This window comes from Anguilla rostrata, chromosome 9 (genome assembly GCF_018555375.3).
Source record: "Anguilla rostrata isolate EN2019 chromosome 9, ASM1855537v3, whole genome shotgun sequence".
NCBI classification, from domain to species: domain Eukaryota; kingdom Metazoa; phylum Chordata; class Actinopteri; order Anguilliformes; family Anguillidae; genus Anguilla; species Anguilla rostrata.
The window spans coordinates 24,719,343-24,745,997 of NC_057941.1; the positions used below are offsets into that span (position 1 = coordinate 24,719,343).

Below are 26,655 nucleotides of genomic sequence, written 5' to 3' on the forward strand. Positions count from 1 at the left end.
TATAACATATCAGTGCCATTGCAGAGATGCCTGTCATGAAACAAAGGGAGAGAATGGTTGTTTGAAAAAAAAAAAAAAAAAAAAAAAAACAACCAAAGTAAAGACTGAAAAGGTGGGATTTCCTCTTGTGGAAACCACTAGTGCTCTGATCTTTCTGGCCCAGTGGGGTAGGTTGTTCCACCACTGGGAAACAAAGGTGGTGTGTTGAGATTCAGTCTTTAAATATGTAAGTCTGTATGTGTGCACAAATGTGTGTCCATAGAGAAAATATCACCCAGAATGCAAATTCATTGATCATTTCTGTGCCAAACCAATTTAGGCCTGGCTGAAACACCTGGTACAGGCAGTAATAACAAGCCCTCCTTATAAAGCATGCTTTTTTGGATAATGCAGTCCGAAATACAATTTACAGCACACTTTCCACCGCACTCTCCCCACATTTCTGAAAGCATGTCTGAACACATGAACGTCTATTGAAAGTAGCATGGGGAACTCCATTGTGTGAATGAGTCAGACTACATGAATAAAGAATCATACAAATGACAATTTCATGTTCTAGTTTAGAGAGCTATTTTTGAAGGCTGGTCCCTTTATTGTCCCTGTATGAAAACGGGGACAGCTCCTCGACGAGCCAGTGCCCAGTCGCTCTCTCGGCCCATGGACCCCTGCCACTGTGTTCGTTACAGTGTCTAACTGCACCTTGCAAGCTCTCCAGAAGGCCTGGACAAAGACCACATATCTGCCATCCTCAGCAAGCAGGGACATTATACATATAAGTTCTGGTGCCATTTTCACTCAGTGAAAACCTATGAGATTACATCAAACAGATAAAGAAAAAAGGGGAAAAAATCTCCTATGTTGTCCCTGCAACAACAACAATAGCAACAAAATAACAGCAACTGAAACAAAAGCAACAAAAAATCCTCAGCTGCTGTTTGAAGTTGAAAACTGGAAGGAAAATATCAAGTGAACCATGACCTTGGGCGAGGCACTCTGCTTGGCTGCCAGATCACATGGGCATAAATTATTAATGACTGGTTTTGCTTGCTGTCCCTTTACAGAACATTTTTTGTTCCATCTATAGTATATCTGTAGCGAACATATAATCATATGGGATATGCACTGTACGTGACTGGGAAGCTTATTCACCAAGCAGGACTAACAATGCTGAAATATTAAAGTGCAAATATGATGACTGTATTATTTATCAGATTGGCAGCTGATATATTGTACTACTGCAGGTTCTACACAGAGCCATTCAATTAATAATTTTACCTTTTTATTATTTACTATTATTTTATACATTGTTTATGTAGTCTCTAGCGATCAGTAATGTCAACATCGAAAATGACAAAAAACTGATAGCAATACATTTTATAAAAAATGTTTATGCAAACAAGCGAAGGAATGAGTCAACAAAAGACTCGCTGCAATTGCTTTTCTATTGTTTGGCATAGCCAGGGAAATTTTAGTTGACAAATACATTGAGTAACACTTTATTTGAACTACACATCATGAAGTATAAATAACTGTCATAAGCGTGGAGTAACATGTTCTATAACCAGTCATGATGACAACACTTTATGACCAATGCGAAAAAATTAAAAAAAACATATAACTTTTTGCTGTATACATGATGACTGTGTTATGAAATTGGCCATATGATGTAATACACAGCCATGACTTATCATGCTTATGCCAGTTACATGATTTATGGCATATAGTTTAAATATTATCATTCAGGTAAGGGGTTTCTGTGCATTATATTATACTGTATGGTAGGCTGCATGTGGGAACCCTAACAAAAACATCATGTTGACTTCACCTTTTCACATGTGAATTCAAATATTCACATGTGAAAAGAAAAGGACACATGAACTGTTTTTTTTTTACATGTAAATGAAATTTTCCACATGCAAAAACGAAACGTGACATGAAATAATGTGAAATTCTACATTTTCACATGTAACGCACTTTTTAAAGGTGAAATACAATTTTCACATTTTCACACTTTCACTTGTGGTTTTTGGGCACATGGATTTTGAACACATTTTTTTTTTCATAAGGGAAGTTGAAGCACAATTAATTGAGAGGACAAGCTCATATGACAGAACAACATGCTTGCCTTCACTCAGCCCTATTGCAAATTGGATTTAAAAAGAAGACAGCATAAGAAATGAATATTTTTTTTCTCTTTTTTGTTCTGTGGAAAGGAAATGTACAATAAGCAAAGGAAAGAGTTCAAGAACACTATGAAAGTGTGAATATTTACTTCTGGATCATGTAAAAAGTACAAACAAAAATAATATTTAATGGCACAATCAAACCTTAAATCAGCACATAAATATGAGCTATTTGTTTCCACATAAATGAACTGCCATATTAGATGGTGCTAATTAGGAAATTGCTCCCAGCTTGTGTATGAGCACTTCTAAAGGAATGAACAAACGGAAGCAGAGAAAACACGAAGCAGACATGGTGCTTCAGAATGGCTGTGAATTTAGAAGAGCTCTGCATTCCCTCAGCGTAATGTCTGTTTGTTGGTTTGTCTCTGTCTTATTCAAGGTACTTCTTCTTTGCTGTTGTGCATTAGGAATATAATTTGTGTTTACACGTCCGCCTGAAGACAATTTAATTTTATGCTTCCTGCTTAGTTCTAATACTTTTGTTTTGTTATGCACACAAGCACACACACGCACACACATACTGTACACACACAAGTGTGCGCGCACACACACACACACACACACACAGACATGTAGTATTTTTAAGAAATTATAAAAGTAGAAAAAAAGAAAACAAGAAAAAACATAAAAACAAGACTTACTGAGAAATGAATGGTTGAAAATGGCATTTTGTAGTAGATCAGTAGATCTGAAGTATGTAGATCAACTGACAAAACCTAGTCTATTGTAAAATGAAAGGGGATTTTGGCTCAGAAGCGCTGCATGATGTGTCATCAGTAATGTTACTTTCCACAGCAAACCACCCACCACATAACCATCACGCAGAGGGAAATCACTAACTATTTACAGCAGTGGGAAAGCATAGAAAGTGATGAAGCAAAGGCTCATGGGTAATGTGACACTCTAGTTTAATTCTGTCACTGAGCAAATGGGAATGCCCCCATCTGTCAAATGCAGCTCTTCAATCAGTCATCAGCTAGTCAATCAATCATGTAAAGCAGCCTGCATGAGGGCATTGAGCATTGTGAGTATTGTGCATAGCATATTACAGAAAAAGTAGAACGGCATCATTTCACGGAGAGCATTTCTAGGTTACCAAAAATGAAAATGAATGTCAGAATATTGATGTCAACAAAATCTGGATGAGACAGAATGATTGAGACTAGACAAAAATATAGAACGTGATGTGTGAACTAGAGCACGCTGTCTGTTGTATGATACAGTCCTGACCAAATTCAGCCATGGGATGAGTAACTGCCGAAATAAAGGCCAGGATAGACATTAATAGAATAAAAAGAATGATTCAGGCACTGTGGGGCAATTTGAGAAACCCATAAATCTGATGTATGGCATGTACAGGACAATAATGAGACATCATATCTGTGAAGAAAAGGCTGACACAGGGACACACTGCTGGGCCCTCTTTTATGGTCACACACTTCATTCAGCCCTTACTAAGAAGAGGAGAAAAAAAAAACGGTAACAGAGCTGGTGGAGGAACCGCTGAACCGTTCAATTCAACCACCATCGCCGCAGAGATTGTGTACAAGAGATCTCCATGGCAAAGAGCATTACCACGGTAACCTCCTGTCACGACTGATGAATTGCCCACGCATGCCGCCTGCAGAGCACCCTGAGAAATTCATTGGCGTACACTTCCCTGACAATGCTCTCGTGCCTTTTCTACCATAGCCTTTTATGGGCACAGTACAAGCAATTAGACAGCAACCCAGAACCTGCTTCAGAAAGGTTTATACAAGACTTTATGTAGAGGAAATTAATGAGTTTTTCAGGCCTGAATGACGAAGAGAAAAAGTCTGTTAGATTTTCTTTCTTTCATTTTTGGCTAAATTAAATATTTTTAAAATATCCATTCGCCTACTTCCTAAAAGAATCTCAAAGGGCATTCTGTGGAAACTGAGCTGTCTATGTTCTCTGTTACTGTCGCATTGTTACTGCAATGGTCTTTTGTACTAAGGATTGTATTATCAACATAGATTTATTTATAAATGTGTGAGTGTGTGTGTGTGTAGTGTGTTCTCGTGACTCAATACATATGCATAAAGAAGACTACTACTTCTCCAAAATGCACTGTACTAATTATATTCGCTTCTTCTGCAGGGGTGAACAGTCAAATCTTTCCACTGAGCCTCTGTTAATCCTTTTATGTCTGTTTGCTTTTGACAAGTACAATGTTTCTGGAGCCTGGTGTCCTATTTGTGAGCAGCAAAATGGTGTTGGTTCTGAATTTTCAAATATGAAGCTGTTCAGTTCTGAATGCCTCTCTGATTGTACCACACACAAGGTCTCCCAGGCAGCCTGTCCAGCTAAAGCACTAGCCCTTTGACCCCATGGCCAGGAATGGCATGTCACTACAGTGCCAACTGTGGCCAGGAATTTTTGGGGTGGCCCACACTTACTCACTGTATCCCCCAGGCAGCAAGGGTTGATTGGTAGGGTATTCACTGCTGCATTGCACATGAGCACCTCCTCTGCTCGATTGTACCCTTGCAGTATGCTGCTGCAATGGGAGCCCTTACAGTCATATTGCAGTATATTTCAAAATATATGTGGACTTTTAGTAAAAAATAATAACACATTTCTTTCACAATAATGTTTTTCTTTAAAAAAGTGCATAGCTATTTGTGAGCAACAATAATTATCACACTTGGCCAAACATTGCAGTTGTGATTGGACATTTAACATTGTTGAGAAAGAAGATAAAAGGATTGTATCATGAAATTTAGCTGTTGAATTGACTGTGTGATGCTGATGTGACACATGCAATGCCCAGTGTCAGCATCCATCAGTGTACCAGCCAACTCTATGTGTTACCAAACAGAGGATCATTTTTTATAAGATGTGCTCAATACTACACTCAAACCTGAGGTGTGACAAGAAAACAGGGTACTTCTGGACTTATTGTTGAAAGGGCATTTTGAGTTGAGTTCATGGATTGAGTTTGCAGGAGTTTTGGTGTAAAAGGACAATTTACTCTATGATTAGGTATTCCATCGACTGAATTTTGGATAGTTCTCTTAAATCGTATCTTGAATCATTAAATCATAGGGATTTCATCAAGAGGCATCTTGTACTGAACATTAAAGTTTAATAACATCTGGAACCCCAGAGCGAGATACACAGAAAATGGAGCATCTGGCTGATACTTTCATGTGTGTTTGTGTGTTTGTGTGTGCGTGTGTGCATGTGTGTGTGTATATATGTGTGTGCATGTGTGTGTGTGCATGTCTGTGTGTATATATGTGTGTGCATGTGTGTGTGTGCATGTCTGTGTGTATATATGTGTGCGTATGATGTGTGTGTATGTGTCAATATGCACACATCTATGAGGTGATAAATTAATGTGAGCATTCCTGCCTGTGTCATGTTCATTGTTTGAGGGTGTGTTTGCTTGCTTCTGCAGCATCCATCTGCAGGATGTGTGGATTAGTGACTGTGCCTGTGGTATATAAATGAGTGAACATATATGGGCATGTGGGTGGAAGTGTTAGATGCAGGGAGAGGAGGTGTGGGCTTTGTAATGCACATGGTACAGAGAGTGAAAGCAGTGGGTGTGTGCGTGTGTGTTTGTGTGTGTGTCTGTCTGTTGTGTGCATTTGTGTGTGTACACGTGTGTCTGTGCGTGTGTGCCACACACTTCCATCTCCCACAGGAAAGAGTGTGAGAGTGAACACCAGATGGCTGACAGCGGTGGCCTGAACATATCCCACGATGCAACAGGGGTGTGAGAATCTGCTCCCACCTGGCTGTGCCAGTGCTCGGCCTTCATGGCCAGCCACCAGACTTGCTGTCGCCCGAATCTGTTCAGGTCATGCCAAGCTAGAGCAACTCGCTGAGAAACAGCACACAGGAATTATTACGGGATTATTAACATCTAATCAAAGATGCAAATACACTACCCTCCAATAATATTTTAAAGACCTCCTCAATTTAAAAATGTGTTATTTAGATGGTTGACTCCTCTTGGAAGCATGACTTTTACTAGACAGATTGATTTTTGCTATACAGTGTTATACTGTATACAGAAATTGTACACTATACTATATTGTTACACTATACAGAACTTGTAACCAGGCTGCCCTTTTTACATTCTTCTGTAAATGGAAAACCTCTCCATACTATCATGAAATCTGAGTTGGAAATGTGCACCTACGAGCAAGATTTGTGATTTCACAAATATGTCAAACCTATCATGGTCCACTGTGCAAAGATATGCAAATTACAGGAGAGCAATGTGGTAAACTGAAACATTAGCACACCGAAGACAGACTTGCTAGTGACATTGTTGTGACAGTTGGTGTGATGAACATGCAATCCTGAGGTAGGATCTTTGTTCAATTCATGATCAAAGGAGCCCATGCTAAAACAAAAATGGGTGAAATATGTTTATAAAAATCACATTGATCTACCCAGGGAATCTGTGTTTGTAGCACACAATTTAAAGATAACTGCTTCTGGAACGTTATACAGAAGTTGATGGGTTTTGCAAAGAAATTAATTATGAATTGAGATTTCGTGCCTACTATATATCTCAGAAACGCAGCAGCAACAGTAGACTGAAATTTATTATTTTTGCTGACCGTAGAATTGTTAAAGCTGAAAAGTGATTTCTCAGACCCACATAGGCTACTTCTGCCTTCAAATGACAAGTCAAACAGGTCGTGTGCATTTTCCTGTGGACGTGTCATATAGAAAAGCAACAAGCAGCAATGAACAAACAAGAGACAAATGTGATATTTTTGTAAGATAATTAATTTTTTATGTATTCATGTAGATGTGGAGAATCAAGTCTCCTATGAGGGAATCTCAACCACCTCAACCGTACATTTCTCCTTGCCTGGCTTAACGCCTTTGTCTCCTCTCACCCATTCTCATTCATTACAAGTATTCTATAAAAAACATCTGTTCTTGCCGGATTTATTATTACAACCAAAAATTAATAAGTCATAGCCATGTCTGAAATAGCTTGCAACGAGTCAACTGAATAATGCTTCCATTATCTGCATGTTTTATTGTCAAATTCAAAATAAAAATGTAGTTTTAAGGGTTTAAACATGAGATGACATGGTAGTACTGGATTTATGTATTGTTTGGAGGTCTAGCTTTAGCACTACCCCTGCAGTAATGTTATCTCTGCTTTGCTCTTATCTGTCTAGACCCGCCTGCCCTGCTGGGTCTGGCAGTGCGCAACAGGATTGACTGACAGGCAGGCAGGGCAGAGAGCTGTCTTGATTGGTTGTTAAGATCCAGGTGTGGTGAAATTTGGAGTGACTCATTTCAGAGCCTGGGACAATCAGAGAGATTGGATTTTTTTTTCTTAAACCTTATAATTTATTGCTATGTGTTTGGGTGTGAAGGAAATTTAACCAAACATGAACAAAAGTGTTCTACAACAATCTTACATACTGCACCTTTAAGCAGGAAAGTAAACTGTACTGTACACATAAAAACCTAGATGTTCTTTCTTTAGTGGCTAGCTTCCTAGCGAGTAAAGTTACCCTCTCTCGAAGAATGGCTCCAGGTGAATGCCCAGCCCCTATGTTTGTATTCAGGAGGAGTGCTGACTGATGCCCGCCTGTAGAATGGAAGTGCCCGCTCATTTTAGTCTTTGGTAAAACAGGTACCTGGAACATGCACAATAGTTTGGGGTTATATCTCTGCACTCACTACTGGTAGAGTTGCCTGTGTGTGTCCTCATTTTAATAAGGAGGACAGTTACTCTACAAACTGAGGTGGAATTCCCCTTTAACACCAGTCAGTCATCCATTACTGTAACTTGCTTTTGCACAGCGGTTAATGGGTGGACTCAACACAGAAACAGCTGTTTTTATAAAATGGTAAAACATACATGCATGTAAATACCATGAAATTAAAGCTGATTGCCTGTACTTTTTCTCATAGTCATCTCAAATACAAGTGCCTTAAGTATATAGCAAATACAAATTTCCCTTCACAATTGCCATACCTTTGGGTACTGGGCACTGTATTAAAAAATGAAAACAAAAACACTGGACTTTCAGCTAATGACTCTTATATGAAACCTGCCAGCCCCCAACATCTGGATGGTGTTGTTCTGGGGGGAAACCTGGCTGGCTGTGAGCGGAGGGAAAACACAGGATTCAACCGCCCTCCGTAGGCACAGCGTTCTCCCAGCAAGCCTGAAAGGTGCCCGTAGTATTTGACCTCTGCAGGTGAGGTAGAGGACAGAGGGTCAGCCGTGGTAACTATAGTGTTGAAGAGACCAATTATGCTAAAATTGTATTCATTTGTGCCAGGTGAAAGGCGGGTAAGCTACTGTCTAACAGCACTGAGCTGCAGTCAAAGCTAATTAAATCAAAACTAGCCTTGCGGATTAACCGGCAAACCACGATAAAAACCATCAGAAATGATACAGCCTGGTGGTGCAGTTCATTAAAGGGTTAAGACCTGAGGCTCAGCTTTGAATGGTATGAACTTTGCTGATCCAGAGACTGATAGCTCCAGGGCTGCTCACTACTGAATTCAGGCAAACTCATTTGCACAGTCACCCATTTACAGTACGCTGCTGGGTATCTTACAGAAGACGTTCGGATTAAGAACCTCACTCAAAGGTTGAACACAAGTTCCTTAGAATGGAAACCTTCTGGTAATAAATCTGGTGCCCTAGTGCAATTGTGTAACATTACTTGTGGGGACGCGCTATGTATGCTGGTATAGAGACGTGACTTTACATATGACAGGAGTGCTAACTTCTGTCTACCCATATATACAGATGTTTGCTTTCAGCTTATTGCAATGAGATGGGGTCAGTGAACAGCATATTCCACACATTTCTTTACATGCACACAAGCAGACATACCTACACACACACACACACACACACTCACACACACCTATGCCTGCTATTACATATTAATTTCTTAATCATTGATCACTCACATGACTGATATGCTACCCCTGAGTGCCACCTCATCTTTATTGTAGCAACTGGATTGTTTTGCCATTTTATGGCAATGCCTTTTCGTTTCTGGCTTTTCCTCCAGTTCTCTTCATTTGTTCACTAAAGGGGCCTTTGTGCCCAGGCTGTTTCTGTGTCTCGTCTTCCACCCCTTCAGGCCTTGAGTGGGAAAGACTAGGGAGTACAAGAGATAACAGATGCAGCTAGCCAGTGAATAAGACAAAGATTTATTTTTACCATCAAATGAGATGCTTTTAGTTTAAAAATGTAAACAAGGACTAGGTATAATTGCCTAGCAACCTGACATGTAACCATCATTGCAATACTGACTGATAACATGCTGACCAGAGCAATAGAATTTAAATATTATTTAATTTATATTAGTTTACCGACTTTGTCTAAGAACTCTGTTAACTTGCGGTATATTTGAGATGATTAGCATCCTGAGGATAACGCTATTACAACTGCTTGAGACTTGCATTCCTGTCCGGTGTTTACATTATATCATAATTTCATCTGTAAAATTGTTTTATCACATTGCCATTTTGGCTCATTGACATTTGGTCTACCACTGAACTTGTCTGTCCACAAATGGTTTAGCTTCAGTATCCAGATGTCCACACTTTTCTGTAATTAGAACCCCCAACTGATTCACCTATCAGTCTATAATTTAACCCATTTAAAAATGTAACCTCTTTATAAAAGAATCATTTGCCACAAAGCACATTACAAAAAAGTAAGTGGTTCAAATCAACAAACCTTTGAGCCACAAGAACAGTCCCCTAGGCACTACCACATGACCGGCACCTCTCTGCTCATTGGCTTCCTCTCTACTTCTTTTTCTCCAATCAAACCTTGAACTATATTTAGTCTGCATCATGAACAAACACTCCAATCTTTCTCAAATATAAACCTGGCACAGACATTGACAAACAGATTTTAGCTCAAGAAATTATTCTTACTTTGTGAAAAGAGGTCACTGCTGTTTCTTAAATAAGTCTCCTGAGTCACTTCTCTCACTACGGTATATAGCCAGTCTGAGCGAAATGGTGATACATCAGAAAATAGCCACAATGTGACCTACTGGCTGTGTCTACAGAAATAAATTGGTCCATTTTTGAATACAAACTGCTATCTTAGCATGGCAGATATTGTAATGTTCTAGGATAGTACTGCTCCTATTGCCGAGAGCCCTGGAACTTCTGATAGGAATGTACAATAAGCCTTCACCTATGGACAAACAAAGTGAAATGAAAAATATAATATCCAGAGGCCCAGAGATAAAATGTACATTGCGATGCCTGTTCAAACCAACAAAGCAGCCGAATGCCACCAAAAAAGGGTTCATAAATTCTCTGTGTTTTAAGGAGCCCTTGTTTATACAGGACACACTGCACAGTCATGCATATGCACGATACAAGCCATGCCTTCAGCTCAGTGCTTGGGAACAGATGGGACTCAATGCAGGCTAAAGCTTGTAGACATGAATTATAAATGACTGTACAGTCAGCACACAAATGAAGGAAGGAAGGAAGGAGGGAAGGAAGGAGAGATTTCCCCTTAAATATGAAACTAGGGAAGCAAAATGAGGACAGAATCTGGACACTGGTGGACTGGAGCCTTTCGATTTGGGTTCAGGTTCAAGTTAAATCAGAGCCTGCCTTTGCTGCTAGCTCTCAGAGGCACCAGTTGGGGATCCGGCTGTGCTACTGCCTGCCCCGAAATGAAGAAGGAACAGATCTGCGTGGAGAGAGGGCATGCTCAGACACCACGGCACCTCGCAGATTTCCTGGAAATTTTCCCGGCCCTTTGGATTACAGTGGGAGCGAAATTGTGAGCGCAGAAGTCCCCATGTGGCTTTGGGGCGAGCTGCCCCATAATGCAATGCTTCCGCCTCTCCCGCTGAAATGTTTGGCTCTGTCCCTGCTGAATATGAGTCCCCTCTGTGCACTCTGTGATCCTTAATAACTTCTTCAGCAAGCAGCCACTGTGGGGCAGCGACAGCGTCATCAAGCTGTTAATGACTTCCCTCGCCAAGATCACATATTTTCATGAGTGATATTCCCTCAAGGGCAGTGCTTTCATTGGGTCTTGGGGAAAATTGAATCTTTAATTACTTTATAGATGTCCATATGTGCTTTCTATCACACCTGTACATAAAGCACTTACAGGTCTTTCCCTTTCTCTTTTGCTCTTCCTCTCCCTCTTCTTCTCTCTCTTTATCTCTTCCTCATATTCTCTATGTGTGTCTCTCTCTCTACTTCTTTCTCTCTTTCAGTAAAACTGCTGCTTTGCCCCTTGTTAACAGATAAGATGGCAGGCAAATGTGTCATGGTCCTTCATGAAGGACTGGCGGGGTGATCTGTACCTAGAATCCTGAGCTCATTGATGGTCATGCTGAGAGCAGATAGAGCTCAGTGGTCATGGATTAGTGCCCAACCCTAGTTGAGAGTGCCTTCAAAGGGGAATTACACTTTATAACACTTCTGCTTCTCATGACTGGTATTGTCCTTCTAGTGAATGTGTTGCCCTTCATTTTTCTATTAGTTATTTCATTTTAAATGTCTAACGTTAGAAACAAAGACCTATTTTTTTTAGCGCAAGTCCACATAGTAGTACGGTTTCCGGTTTTTTCTTCTTCTTCGATTTTGTTTCCTGGCAAAATTGAGAAGAAGCGAAGCAAAACATTCTGTTAACTTAGAGTTGAAATCGAACAAACTAACGTCTGCTAGTTTTTGTTTGCTGCGATACTGGTGTAATAATGAGGTGCATTGTACCTGGTTGTTATAATGCCCCCGTTAAACTTGCCTTGAAAGCACATTTTCCTAGTTTTCCACACGATGCAACTTTGTGCCAGACATGGCTGGATGTAATCAGACACCCCAACGAAACAGCCAAAGAAGTTCCCAAACGAGGACTAAGGTTATGCAGCGACTACTTTGAAGGCACCGACTACCAAGGCGACCGTCTGAAGCCTGGAGCTGTACCCACCGTTGGTCGAATCGCTCGAGGTAGGTACTATGCGGGCTGGCTAACGCGTCTGTCTATGATACATAGGATGTGTACCACCAGTTGCCGTTTGTCCTGAATAGTCTGTGGTTCCTCAATCTCGGCCCGCTCCTGACTCGCTCTCGCTCTCACACGATCAGCCTGCAAATTAGCCAGCTCTTCTTCTGTGTATTCCAGCTTGAATCGATAGGGCACAACAATCCCATGATCAATAACAAAATCTCCTTCGTCCTCAAACATTTTCGGTTTCGCTGCCTAGTAGTCATACGACACAATTTCTACGACCAACCTGATGTTATTGTCTGCAGGTTCACCCACATCAGAAGTCGCGCTATGATATGCATCCTCTAGTTCGACACTAAACTGCCTGGGTCTACTTCCTGCATTTGTAAAGGAAAACAACAAAACACCGTAAAATATTAACATAATGAAATAACTAATCGAAAAATGAAGGCTGACACATTCATTAGAAGGACAATATCAGTCATGAGAAGCAGAAGTGTTATAAAGTATAATTCCTTCTTTAAGATGAGGATGGACAAGTACTTGCCCTGTATGGTATCTTAGAATCAAACTGTTAAGTTTGTAGGGGAAAGTATTCCTAAGTATTGCTAAGCTACTGTATGGGGCAGGTGCTCTGTGTCATCCAATCTCCACTCACCTTATCAGGTCTTAGCATTCTCGCCAACCCAACCTGTATGGTAGCACCTGTAGCCTGCACAGGGCAGGGCAGAGGATTAGAGGCTCAGGGAAATATTGTCATCTGCACATGGGCATCTTGTGCCATGCAGGAAGGAAATTAGAGCACGGCGGGCAAAAATAGAGGCTCAGAGGTATTGGTGACACTATCGAGCAGGAGACCTGCGCAAGAGTGAAATGTCATCAATGCTGCAGCTGCCAGACAGGAAGTTGATTGAAGCACTTCCTCTGGAGATCAGAACCCAGTTTCATGGAGGTAGTCTGCCTGCACCATCCCACAGAACTCTTAAAATATCTCCATGACCACTGATAAAGCAACTTAATTTCATTGTTTAAATTTTGCAGTACAGAATTGGCAAGAGTTCAATAGTTCCTCAGAACTGAGCTGCAGAAGTTTCTGTTCCCCTTCTCGTGATTTCTCTGCTTTCAGAAGGAAGTGCCAAATGCAAGGTGCGTGTAACAAATGTGCCTTTCAAAAAGCTAGAAAAAATTACTTTAATGTAAACAAAATAATTGTAATGTAATGTATGCCGACAAGGTGGCAGATGGCTCACTGTAACTAAATGACATCTCAAGGGCATTGGATGAACAACGGGATACAGAACGCAACTCAGTGGGCTTTGAGTTATCTTTTCAAGGCATTATCATCCCGTTTCTGACCTTGCAGAACACGCAGGCTGCTAATTTTAGAGATGAAAGCTTCCTTTATGTTGCGGTATTGATGCAAGCCGGAGCACTCCGTCTGGCTGTCGTCCTTCAGCGCGGAAGTGTTGGCAGAGCCAATTGGACCGGTGCAAAAATAAACGGCATCCGCCGGAGCTTGCCCAGGTCTGCGCGCAACCAGGTCCGCAGGGGCCCGGTGAGAGACAAGCCACTACTCGCTCTGTCCCAGCAGACAGTCCCTCTAACGGGCCGTTAACCCCCCCGCAAACGGCGTGGCAGCAGGAAAGTGCAAGGATATAAAGTGTTCACATCGTCATGGAAATAAAATAGATGCACTGAGGGATGGGACCTCATGAAGACTTTTGGAAGAAAGCGAGGCCCCCTGAGAAGGACAGTGAAAGCTGGGATAATCATCCCCTGGCCATCTGGCGGTCAGGTGTACCACAGAGTTGTCTCCTGATGAATTAAACCAGGTTTGACTGCAGGAATTGTCTGAGAAAAAACATTTTGTTTTGTCGCTAATGTTTGCCACCGTGGTGACACTCCTGAATGCACCTCAGTGAATGTTGTGCATTGTGGGAGATAACTGTTTATCAATACAAATGACTGGCACTGGGCTTCATGCAACTGGCAAGGCTTATAGCAGGTGGTTCCTCACAGGTTTTCAAGTAATATAAACCTGTTGATTGGTTCAAATAAGTTGGTGATTGACAGCTCATTGTTGCTCCTCCCATATTTGACGTCATGATACCACATTCTTTATCACTACCAGCGCCATGTTGTAGGTCTTTTTATAACAGACAAGCCATGCCTGAAATAGAAACACAGTGGCCTGAGCGCAGGAGTGACGCATAGACTGAGACTCCTGTAACTGTCACAAGGCAGCCATGAAATCAGGCCAAGTGCTGCCCTTCCTGTTTGCAGGTACAGAGGCGCAATTCCTTCTAACACCTGTGGTGGCTTGTGAGCTTGAAGTAAAGGAGGCTTCAACTGCAAATTGTTCTAGAAATGTTCTATTTTTTGTAACAAATTTTCACCCTGTTTTCTCTCTTGCCTCTCAAGTCAGCACTCTGACACCTACACCCACACAAGGAGTATGGCAGCCGCAATGTGTGTAGGGCTGTGATGTACTCGCCTGAAAGCTAGTGGCTATTTTATATAGGGTACAGTCCACAGAACACTATAGGAAACTAGTACTGATCAAAGGATCATACTGAAAAAGTCTCTGCACCACATGATCAATTTCTTAGCATAATAACATAGAATTTGAATGAAATGAACTTTGCCTAACACTGATATGGAGCCTGCTACTATCAGACTTTGAGAATATTCCCTGTGCAATCTATATTAAATCAGAAGTACATCCGTTCCCATATAAGACTCTCTTTTCCATCTAGCATGGAACCTTCTTCTGTCTTCTGTCTACAACTTCAGTGTTCAAAATGCATGGTACAGACATCGACCTGGATCAAACACCAGCGCCACAGATGCCACAACAATTGAGAAGTGTAAGGGTGCAGTGGGATGGGGTAGGGAAGTCGATCTTATGAAAGACATTTACACACATACACACACAAAGATAAAAGATGAACTGTATAAAATAAATTATATGAGTAGTGAGCTATATGTTAATTCTCAGACTCTGTGGAAGGTGGGGAGTAGTGTACCATAGTGGCCTGCCCAATCCATCAAAGGTGAATTAATCGCCCCCTGGATACCAGAGTTCAAGCTTTGCCAGATTCCTGCTGTTATATATATATATATATATTGTATGTGCTGCTATAGGTTGGCGACCTGTCCAGGGAGTATTTTCTGACCCAATGCATGCTGGGATAGACTCCAGTACCCCTCAAGACCCTGACAAAGATAAGCGGATATAGATAATGGACGGATGTGTATATACATGTGCTCAATAAAATTAAAATGACTTTTTATACATTTAAGGTGTAAAGTGTACTTTTTCTTGACATTTCATCGTACAGCATGGTGAAAGCTATTGTAATTAAAACTACAGTAACTTTGCTGTTATATGAATTACATTGACTTGCTGGGTAATTTTTGCCAGCAAATTGCAATCATTTTAGCAACATTTTCCTAACAGCGTGAAATCCCCATATTTATTAAGTAAATATTGGTAGGTCAGTTGGCCTGTTTTGAAATATTTGGGGGTGGGTGTTGTAACCCCCCCCCCCCCCCCATCCCCCCATAAATCACACCCTTACTATTCTGATATTTCCATTGAGATATATCTACACTCACAATCCATTTAAAGCATTTGAACTTGTATATTATGTTCAAGTTTCTGTTCTTTTTTCTGCCTATTATCTGCAATCATTGCAAAATAAAAAATTCAGAAAGTGTAAAATGCTGATTCACTTTCATGCTGTAATAAAAAAACTTCCAAAAAAATTGTAAGTTTTTTTTTCATTTCCTTAAAAGAAGAGGACTCCTGAAAAGCAAAAGAAAATGTTTTCTCTTTTTACTGAATCATGACCCATCAAGATAATGTTTGATTTTTGGATCGTATGACATTTTATTTAACTGTGAAATAGCTGAAAAATACATTGCAAGAAGGGTACGTGGAAACAAGTGCATTTTTCATCTTACAACAGCTTATAGCTTTAGAGGCTCAGAATATATCTACTGCCACCACCAGTGAATGAACAGTATTGCAGGCACAAAAAATGAACCTCAAAACTGATTTAGATGCTCATATTTAATTAACTTTTGACACACCCATAGCATATTTATCAGGTAATATTTATAGGTACTGCCTGAAAGGATACAATTCCCTTGCATCAGCACTTAATTTGTTGATCAGTGTTACATGGAAAAAAAGCCCACACATTTCTGGCTCGGCACTGTATGCTAATGCATATTATTTTGCCGGTGGAAATAAATAACTGAGACCCACTCAATTTTTTTTTTCTAGAACACTGTGACACAATTCATCGGGCCAAAATTTCTTCACACATTTTTTTTTCCACAAACATCCAACACAGCATTTCCTGGACAAATGCATGGATCAGAACCTTTTGCCTTCATTGACTTCCCCATATTCACTCTTTCCCTTCGAACAAGCCTCTCAGGTACGACATAATCCAAATCATACTTATTTCATTTGCCAAACTGACATTCTGTAGCTAATAAGGCAAGGAATTTAATTATATATGCTGTGTGACAATGGCTCATTTAGCTTTAGAGAAGCTGCAGGCTCTTTTAATAATTGCGAGAGTGGTCCTTGTTTTAATATATGCATATGGCATAAGCTCTCAGAAAGAACATTATGTATATATACAGTATGTACGGTGAGCCCCATAATGTTTGGGACAAAGCCATATTCTTTTTCCTGATATAGCACTGTACTCCATAATTTTAGATTTGTGATCAAACAATTCATATGCGATTAAAGTGCAGATTCCCAGCTTTTTAATGTTTGGGACAAATGGCTCCACAGTTGCTTCTAATTAATCAGGTATGTTCAATTGCTTTTTTACTGCGAGTACAAGACAGCTTTCAGTGTCTGGTCTTGATTCTAGACATTTGATTGCCTTTGAATTCTGTTATTGGCATTTGTCAGCATAAGGACCAGAGCTGTGAAGCCAAGGAAGCCATCACGAGGCTGAGAAATATGAAAAATAAACCAAAACTTAGGCTTACCAAAATCAACCGTTTGGAACATCATTAAGGAAAAAGAGCCCTGGTGAGCTCAGTAATCGCAAAGGGCCTTATCCCCAGTGTCCCATGCATGGGCAGGCTAGAACACTGTCTATCCAATTCACCAGGGGGCCAGCCCTTCCTCTTATGCTCAGACTCTTTTTTTACCTATGTCTAGGTATCTGGTAGCCTTTAATGTATTCTGTTATTTAGCTTTGCAAATAAAGTATCGTTTTTCAGTACAAATTGACAGGACATAGTACATCATTCCAAAACGTGCTTGTCAACTTCAGGAATGTGTGCTGTGCTTCACAAGTTACTAACATCACTTTCCTTCGCTGATGGCATGTTAGCTGAGCAAATTTATTCAGCAAGTTATAAGTGTCTGTGGGCCCTTTTCTGTCAATCTGTATGGCCATAGTTTTTAGTGACTTATGTATGAGTCACTCCAGAAGTTCAAGATAAAGCCAGCAGCCTCCTGTACTCCTGTTCTTACCATGACAGGTGTCCATGCTTCTAGCACCGCCCCTCCCCCCCACCCCCCCACCCCCCTACCCCCCTCCGCTCTCTACCCACTGAGCTGCCGTCCTTCCTGGTCAACCTGGGCCACATAATGATTCTGCGCTGTGTGACATTATTGACCCAGTTACAGCAGGTCGTGTGAGCCTGCCTTCCCTCTCCGGCCTGTCTGACAAGACCTCACTTTCAAACAGTGTGAACACACTGCTGAAATGTTCCAGAAAGCTTATCTCCCTGGAGACCAGTGTGCTTGTGCTACACATTCATTGGGCCTGCAGATAAGACACAACATTAGACCTCTCTAGGGCATCAGAATACAATGACACTGTCAGAAATACTATACTACTATAATAACAGAACTGAGGCTAGATGTAAATAATACAATACCGAAGTATTCACTCTCAATGATGAATAAAAAATTATGTTCTCTTGCTACTGTCTCTGAGTATTGATAATTTAAGCAAGTATTCATGTCTGAATCTGTATCACTGAACATAAGGAGGCCACTGTGAATGTTAGCAAGTTGTCCATGATGATGTCACTGTCTGAAACAGGTTATAATTCATATGCCTTTACATACGTACACTAGCAACCTACCGCAATCAATAAGAATGAATAAACTTTGATATGTTCAAAAGAAAAATATACTTTGCTTGCTAATGAAATGTGTAAAAGCCAAAAATATTCTTTGCATACATATACATGATTAGACTTAAAACAAGTAAGGTATATATAACATTATACTTACAGTAAAATGTGAAAGTACTGGGACAGTGACACCATTTTGTTGTTTTGGCTCTGTACTTCAGCACACCTTTATTTGATCTGAATGAACAATGAATATGAGGTTAAATTGCAGACTGTCAGCTATAATTTGAGAGCATTTACATCCATATCAGGAGATCCTTGTAGGTATTAGAACCTTTTTTTCAGGAGGGAAGGGGCATGGCAAGGGTGTGGGAGAGGGTGAACAGAAGCTGGTAAAGCTGCTGCTTGACTTGGAAAGCTCCACAAATGGATGCAGGCAGTCAAGCACTTCTTGGTTATCACAATGCAGGACAGCAATAAACTGGCAGCTAAGTTCAGCCCATTTAATGCCATTAGTCCTCATGGGACCCATTTTGAATGGGAAAGTCATAACAATTGATGCCAAAGGCCTAGGTGTGTACAGAACGTGGAAGCCTACATGTAACCATATCCACGTCAATCACCAAGAATTGGCACTGGTTTTTCAGCCTTGCCCACTTGCCTCCAGTGTTGACGGGAAGCATGTGTTTAAAGAAAAAAACACCACAGTGGTGTTGGATATCAGTCACCAAGGCGGGGCTCCTACCCACAGTGTTACACGCAAGAGCGACGATTCCTGATACTGGCCCATGCTCAGCTAGCCTCCCTCCAGACCATCCAACTCTCTTAATGAAGCAGTGGACCTCCCATCACAAAGAGGTCCTCACCCACCCAGAGTAGCATCTCAATCCCCAAATAGTCAAGCATATCTGCACCCAGTTTGGCCAGAACAGCCTCGGTTTTTCCTGCCAATAACCCAACACTGAACTTAATTGAATGGATCCAAATTAAATGGGAGAGAACTTTTAGTCGTGGCGAAGGGGAGAGATAGCACTCTCACACAGTTTCATCACAGCATGTGTCCTAACTTATACTAAGTTAGGACACAAATAAAAAGATTACTTTGCTAATAAAGATTGTTAACCCTTTAGTAGTTCTCTGAGTAATCTTAAAGGCGGAACCAGTTTAACGTTTGGCTGCTGTACGATATTGTGCTGTGCTAGGGAATGTAATATCTTGGCATGTTCTGATTCTGCAGTTTTACAATGGATTTGGTTCAGCCCATGAATGCTTCTCACCTGACCAAAATCCATACGGCATGTTGGCGGTGAGAGGGAGATGTCTGGTGCGCAAGGGCTCAACACAGTGTTATTCAACTGCTAGGGAAAATAAAGCAATTTATTTTGACACTGCTGCAGTGTGGGTCTCTGATCATGCATTGACATACTGTATAACAGGCTGAACCTAGCCACAGGTCTTGCATCTACTGAAGATTTTTACATCATTACATTTTAATAAGTCTCAAAAAAGCAAACAAGAAAAATGATTTTAGTTTCTCTATGTTTGGTCTTGTAAATTACCAACAATGCTCATGGTTTAACTGCAGATTTTCAGATATCTTTTGGAAAAATCTATTAGCAGTATCTCCTCAGCCAGTTACTGAAAGAAAATGACCAATAAATTGTGTTGGGGCAGGAGCTGTCTCGGCTTGCCCACAAACTGCACAAGGGAGGAAATCCACAGGTTCGGAGTCCAGGAGGAAATAAACCAATGGGGTTGAGGCAGAGGTGAATCTTACGAACAGACAAGGCAGGCAATTGCCTGGGGACGTGAGCATTGGGGGGCCCCTGAGGGCTGAGCATGATGACAATAAAAGTCGGTTGGAAGGGCCCCATGGGGTCTCTAGGATCGCCTCTGGCTTGAGATCTTCAGATCCTCCCAGATTTGCGTGGCAGTGCTGTAATTCTGCTCTTTCAGTAACCTTGTTTTTATCCCAGGGTTTTTGCGGTTAGAAAGTAACTATTTAACATGGCTCCTGGGCCAATGGTTTAACAGAGACCCACATTCATCCTTCTGCATTAATGACATCTTCTGCCAGAGGACAAATTCTAAATCTCCTGCTCTTAATAAATATATATACTCTGACATGCACCTGCATTTATAGAGCATGCCTGGTGCACTTGTTAAACTGAAGACACAGCTCATGTAATGACCCTAAAATGCTGTAGACATGCAAAAAAGCTCTACACTGTAATTTCGTCCAGGAATATTTTTTCATACACAGTGTAGAAACTGATGGGAGTCATGCCCCTATAGAACAAATGCCATTTCTATTCATTAGTCAGATCAGTCCAGGATACTCCATTTAAATTTTCATTTGACACCTCAGCAGGGTGTTTCTGCACCCCAGATACCTCAGTGACATCATCAGCCGATAAACACAAACTGTTCCGGAGCTGCAGCAGCATGGATTCCCAGTCACTGTGGCAATGGCAAAGATTTCTACGCCTGAGACACATGAGCCTTACCCTGCCTTTATATCCTTATCTGTCAATATCTCTGCTGTGACCAGCCCCAGTCTCAGGGGTCTGTGAAGTGAATTGTTCTCACAGGCCCACACCGTTCTACCTCTCCACCCAGTGCATAATGCTAATGTGCAATGTTCACAATATGACCTTATATTTTGTGACTTTCTTATCCTGGAAAATGGTCTGTAAAACTGTCATCTGCTTAACTTTAATAGTATGAATTTACAAGGCATAGAGTTCAACTGGGTGAGACATTGTTTTATAAATGTCTTTATTAATTTGTGCTTTTGTGCATTGTGCACTTTTGTAACACTACATAAATTATGATAGTGCTAATAATAAATAATAATGATTATGCAGAAGCAGCTGATGATTATTATTATTATTATTATTATTATTATTATTAAGAAGACAAATTGTCATCATCATACTTATAATTTTAAACCAGATAGCATGTATAGCACTTTTAATTTCATGATCTCAGTGTGCTTTACAGTGAATGAAGGCAGCCTGGAGACGTTTGGATTTCTGGTCTATGCAGAAAGTCTCTGACCTCTTTATCTAGAAAGCGGTGCTGGTTTAGCAGGCTGTCTGTGTACACAACTGGTATGACCAGCTGGTCTGAACACACTGTCCTGCACATATAACAGTGTCAACATATAATTATCCCCGTATTTCAATATTTTAACATATAATAAATGTCAGAATTCTAACAAATATATTTGTGGTTCTTTCTATTGCAGCTAATTGTTTTTAATTCACAAAAATGCAAAATGCCTGTGATTCCAAAAAAGTCCAGTAACATGCATTGCGTTAAATCAACTCTGATATAGACTATTTTGTTTGGCTGAAATGGGCTCTATTAGATTAATTCTACCAGAGTTTATGTAACGCTGAACATTTTGTTGTTTGAATCGCATAGTAAAAAAAGGAGGTATGATGAGGTCCAAGAATAAATTTAAATTTAACCATTAGGCTGTGCGGTGCCAATGTTTAATATGTTACACCCATTGTTTAGGTCAGTCTGGAACTGGTTGAAACATGTCTTGTGAGATATTTATGTTCAAGAGGTGAACAAGCCTTCATAACAAAAAAGAAGAAGATAGATTTAATGTAGTTACTAAAAGAATGCAACAGTTTGCCTATCTAGTTGGTACACCCCAGATTAATAACAAACCTACGTTTTCTAAATTCTGAACTCAGGCAAATAATACAATGTAAAAATGTGCGTTAGGACGGGTCAGGTCAATGACCTGGAATTTTCCATTTGTCACATACACTGGGTTTAGAAGACTGAGTTGTGTCCAAAATTGTGTCCATTTTGATATACACATGTGTTCAGTATGACTCAAACCACAGTGCATTTATGTTTTGTGAAGCAATTTTCCCCATTTATCATATTTGTTAATGAAAATGGACTGAATTGATCACACAGCAATGACATGTAGAGGTCATATACTGTGCCTTGTATTGTTTCTGTCCAAAGTTCACAATGGGATGTTGCTAGCAACCTGAAAATATACCCCATAAGACTTAAGGGGAGTGACGCTTTTACTTTTCTCTGTGGTGTTCCAGTATTTAACATTTGTCAGGGAAAAGGTGTAACTAGCAAAAGTTTCACCCAATCCCACAGTTCCACTGGACATTCTGAAACTGGCAACTCCAGCTCTGTGTAGTGGGAATACAGGAATGTGCTGTCACAGGAGGGAACTGGGAAATAATTCATAACTAAAGTCAAGAATACATTTTGTGTAGGATTCCTGCGGAGCTTAAGGTACGTTATGTTCACTAGATGAGCAATAAATTCAGACGATCAAAGACACCCTTTGTCCAAAACTAAGAGAGGAAGCAGTTTGTCATTTCATATTATGAAATTCAACATTCTTTCCTCCCACAAGTAATTATTTTAGATGAAACCTCAATGGAAAAGTAAATATTAAATAGTTCTGCATAAGCATCAGTTTTTGGAAATGTTTTAAGCATCAATTATTTCCAACATATTTCTGCCAGCTGCAACAACTAATTGGAAGGATTCAATTTTATGTCTGTTCAAACAGAAAGAATATACCATGACATTAACTTTATTCCCATAATTATACAGGAATATTGGAGCAATTGTTAAGTTTAATGGATTTATAATGTCATTGTCAGAAGAAATGATGAATGACAATCTACAGGGTTTTTTTTCCCTTAATGAGAGCAAGGAGAGGTACAGCAGTGTGACTTCCATTGGACATAATGAACAATATAACGAAAACCGCTGTCATAGCAACAGGAAATTCTATGCTGAAGTAGACGTGTTTGTGCCACTCCGGGTCAGCACTTAATTGGCCTAAAAGGCTGCTTTCCCTGAAATGGATTAATATTGCAGCTCTTTCTTCTCACAATTATGATAACTATGAGATAAAATCTTCCGGTCTCCAGGGGGTAACGCTCACATGAGAATCAGGGAACAGAAGCTCCTGTTTGGCCTCTCCCCGGAACACTTGCATCACCAAATACCTGTTCTTCTGCAATAATTCCTGTGGAAATGTGTGTTTACTGTAAGCAGTGTCATTCCTAACTCTGGTCAAGAACAAGAATTTCTTGGAGCAAGCACCTCTTGTCTATTGGGACTGTAAATCATGGTGTGTTTATACTGATAACCTCATAAAAAGAGAGGTGGATTTGGAGGTGGAAAAAATAGGTGGACTTTTTAAATTACACTCAAAAAGGGAGACAGGTCAAGAAGGTGGAGTTTTGTGTGGCACACAAAATCAAAACCTGACTTGCAGGTAGAGTAAAGTACATTCATAATGTCTGTTTACACCCTTCACCATTTGCTTCTTAACTGTCCTAAATAGCATTGTGCCGAAGTTCAGTGCACATAAACAGGGACAATAGAGGACCAAGGGCATTGTGCAATTCGTCAAGGGGGTAAAACCCACTAGTTTCGCATTACAGATAACAAGCTAAGGCCAGGAAAGCTTCAAACCAGAGGAGGAACCAGACGCAGACGCAGACAGTAAGTACAGACCTTCATCTGCACCTTGACCATAAGACAGAAGTGTGACAGCTCAATATAGATCAAACTATAATAAATAGATCTAACTTTCAAATATGTAAAATGCAAGGGCAAGACTCTGTGGTTAATTTACAACTATTCATGAGTGCTTATTAACCAAGAAGGAGCAATAAGGAAAAGAATTTCCTTGAGCATAGAGTCTCGATATTACATAAGCAATGGAAAACTTTAAACTTGCATTTTGTGGTGGACTGATGATGGCATTAAACTGAGTATATTAGAATTTACCATAATGGAATTAAATTAATAAAATAACACATGGAACATTTTCTAAATATATTTCTAGATAATACAAACACGACGATTCTAGTTTACATAGCCAATTGATGCCATTCATTTACAAGATTTTACATTGATTCACTGATTGATGGCTGGTGAGACTTATTACTTTTATTCATACCTGAATATTATGTCTTCCACAATGGAATTGTATGTATTTGTTACAGAATTAGTGGTGGTGACAACTGGCATAGAAAGGCTACTCATTTGTTAACCAAATAATCACGTTTGCAGAAAAAAAAACATTCACTTATTGAAATTTTACATTTAGAAAATTTGAATTGAACAAACTAGTGTGGAATTGTCATATTCTTTTATGATCAGTGACCAAAATGTATGATGTCACTCTATTTATTCATTATTAACTTTATGTTTGAAACCCTACTTTTCCATTCTCATCATGTTCATAATCACATTATGCCTGTCCAGCAAACTGTGGTAAATTCATTTTGGTAAATATTAAAAATCAATTTTGTATGACGTTATGTTATGCAGGAGTCAAATATAATGTTGATATAAAAACATGAAGGTGCATTTTCATAGCCTTAAAGCCACAAAGACTCACCGAGAATAGTTCTTGTTACTAATGAAAACAAATGACCATACTGTACATACAATGTACATTTAATATCATATTATTATATATGTATTATATGCAAATGGTGTATTAAAGTAATTAAAATAAAGTTTTTATATGAAATAAATCAGTATGTTCATAAATTTGTTTTATTTTCATATTTTGAATTATCCACATGCTTATGATACTGTGTCTCTCAGCAGGTGATTTTTCTATTTGGCGAGCAATGGAGACGGGTCAGAAGGCTGAGGTTAAGACCGCTCAAATCTACAAAATGACGGCCGCTGACCCGCACACGCATCGGAGGGTCGTGTCCAAAGACGGCCATAACAAGGTGAGGATCGACAACGTGGAGGGCATGGTCAAACTTTACCTCCACGACATCTGGACCACCGTGGTGGACATGAAGTGGCGCTACAAACTGACACTTTTCTCTTCCACCTTCGTCATGACATGGTTCATCTTCGGCGTCGTCTTCTTCTTCATCAGCATGGGGAACGGTGACCTCGAAGCCGAGCGGTCGCTCAACCACACGCCCTGCGTGATGAACGTGGAGACACTGACCGGAGCTTTCCTCTTCTCCCTGGAATCCCAGACCACCATCGGCTACGGCTTCCGCTACATCTCTGAGGAGTGCCCCATTGCCATCTTCACGCTGGTCGCCCAGCTGGTCATCACTGGCCTGGCCGAGATCTTCGTCACTGGGGCCTTCCTGGCCAAGCTAGCCCGCCCCAAGAAAAGGGCGGAGACCATCAAGTTTAGTCACTCTGCGGTGATCTGCAGGAAGGACGGAAAGCTTTGCCTTATAGTTCGGGTTGCCAACATGAGGAAGAGCCTGCTGATCCAGTGCCAGCTGACGGGCAAGCTGCTCTTCCCCCACGAGACCATGGAGGGTGAGAAGACCCTCATCACCCAGACGGGGGTGGACTTTCGGTTGGACTCCCGCAGCGACTGCCCCTTCCTCATCCTGCCGCTGGCCTTCTACCATGTCATTGACGAGGCCAGCCCGCTGTGGGGACTCACGGCTGAGAACTTGCGCACCAGGGACTTTGAGCTGGTGGTGACCCTCAACGCCACCATGGAGTCTACGGCCGCCACCTGCCAGAGCCGCACGTCATACGTCCCCCAGGAGATCATGTGGGGCTACGAGTTCAAGCCCGTGCTCTTCACCTCCCCTGGCGGGAGGTACATGGCCGACTTCAACTACTTCGACAAAGTGAGGCCCAGTCCTGACCTCGCCCTGTTCACCCACAACCCTGAGAAACTTAGACTCGAGGAGGAGTACCGAAAGGAACAAAGTGACTAAAAACAGAGATGGTCACATTGTGCATGACTGTGGCACCATTTGTTTCAGAAGATCATAGAAATAATGCAATAATAAAATAATAATAATAGCAATGACAGTGTAAGGGGAGTGACATGTAAGTGCATGCCAACAAATAGAAAATATGCCAAACATAATGCATTACATAAATTTGGAGGATGGTGTTTTCATATAGGTAAATACTGAAGGAAATGACAGTTGAGTAGAGTACTGTAAGGAATTGGTGTACTGTGTATTTCCAAATGTTTATTCTTGGGAAAACAATTAAAATGTATTTGGAACTCATTTTTGCTTTAAGAAATGAGCCTGTTTGATTCTTACACCTGTGTTTAAGAGCTCAGCATATGATAATGTGATAATGGCAAAAATAAATATTAGCAGTATTTTTCTTAAATGTATATTGAGCTTTTTGAAGTATGTTTCAGATGCAAAATAACCAGGAAACTATATAATAAAATGGATAGATATTCTATTGTCTTTGGTGTAAATCTCTATCCTTCCTTTGTACGAGGGATTGTTTGTTGTGGAAACATAGACCTTAGGGTGCCCATCTAGCCTATCAGCTAGTTTTACTCGCATGCACGCACGCACACAAACACACACACACAAACACACTCATGCAACA

General features: G+C 40.6%; 1 protein-coding gene across 5 annotated transcripts; it reads left to right on the plus strand.

The window, feature by feature from the left end:
- Positions 1 to 11,598: 11,598 nt before the first annotated feature.
- On the plus strand, positions 11,599 to 26,500 carry kcnj15 (potassium inwardly rectifying channel subfamily J member 15). 5 transcript variants are annotated; one of them, XM_064351239.1, is made up of 2 exons: positions 11,599 to 12,155; positions 24,907 to 26,500. In XM_064351239.1, the coding sequence occupies exons 1-2, from the start codon at positions 11,906 to 11,908 to the stop codon at positions 26,010 to 26,012; spliced, it is 1,356 nt and encodes a 451-aa protein (XP_064207309.1). In that variant the 5' UTR covers positions 11,599 to 11,905; the 3' UTR covers positions 26,013 to 26,500. The 5 variants fall into 5 exon arrangements, with proteins under 5 accessions (XP_064207309.1, XP_064207310.1, XP_064207313.1 ...); XM_064351240.1 differs by having other exon boundaries at positions 24,910 to 26,500; XM_064351243.1 differs by lacking the exon at positions 11,599 to 12,155 and adding an exon at positions 23,233 to 23,790 and having other exon boundaries at positions 24,910 to 26,500.
- Positions 26,501 to 26,655: the final 155 nt, after the last annotated feature.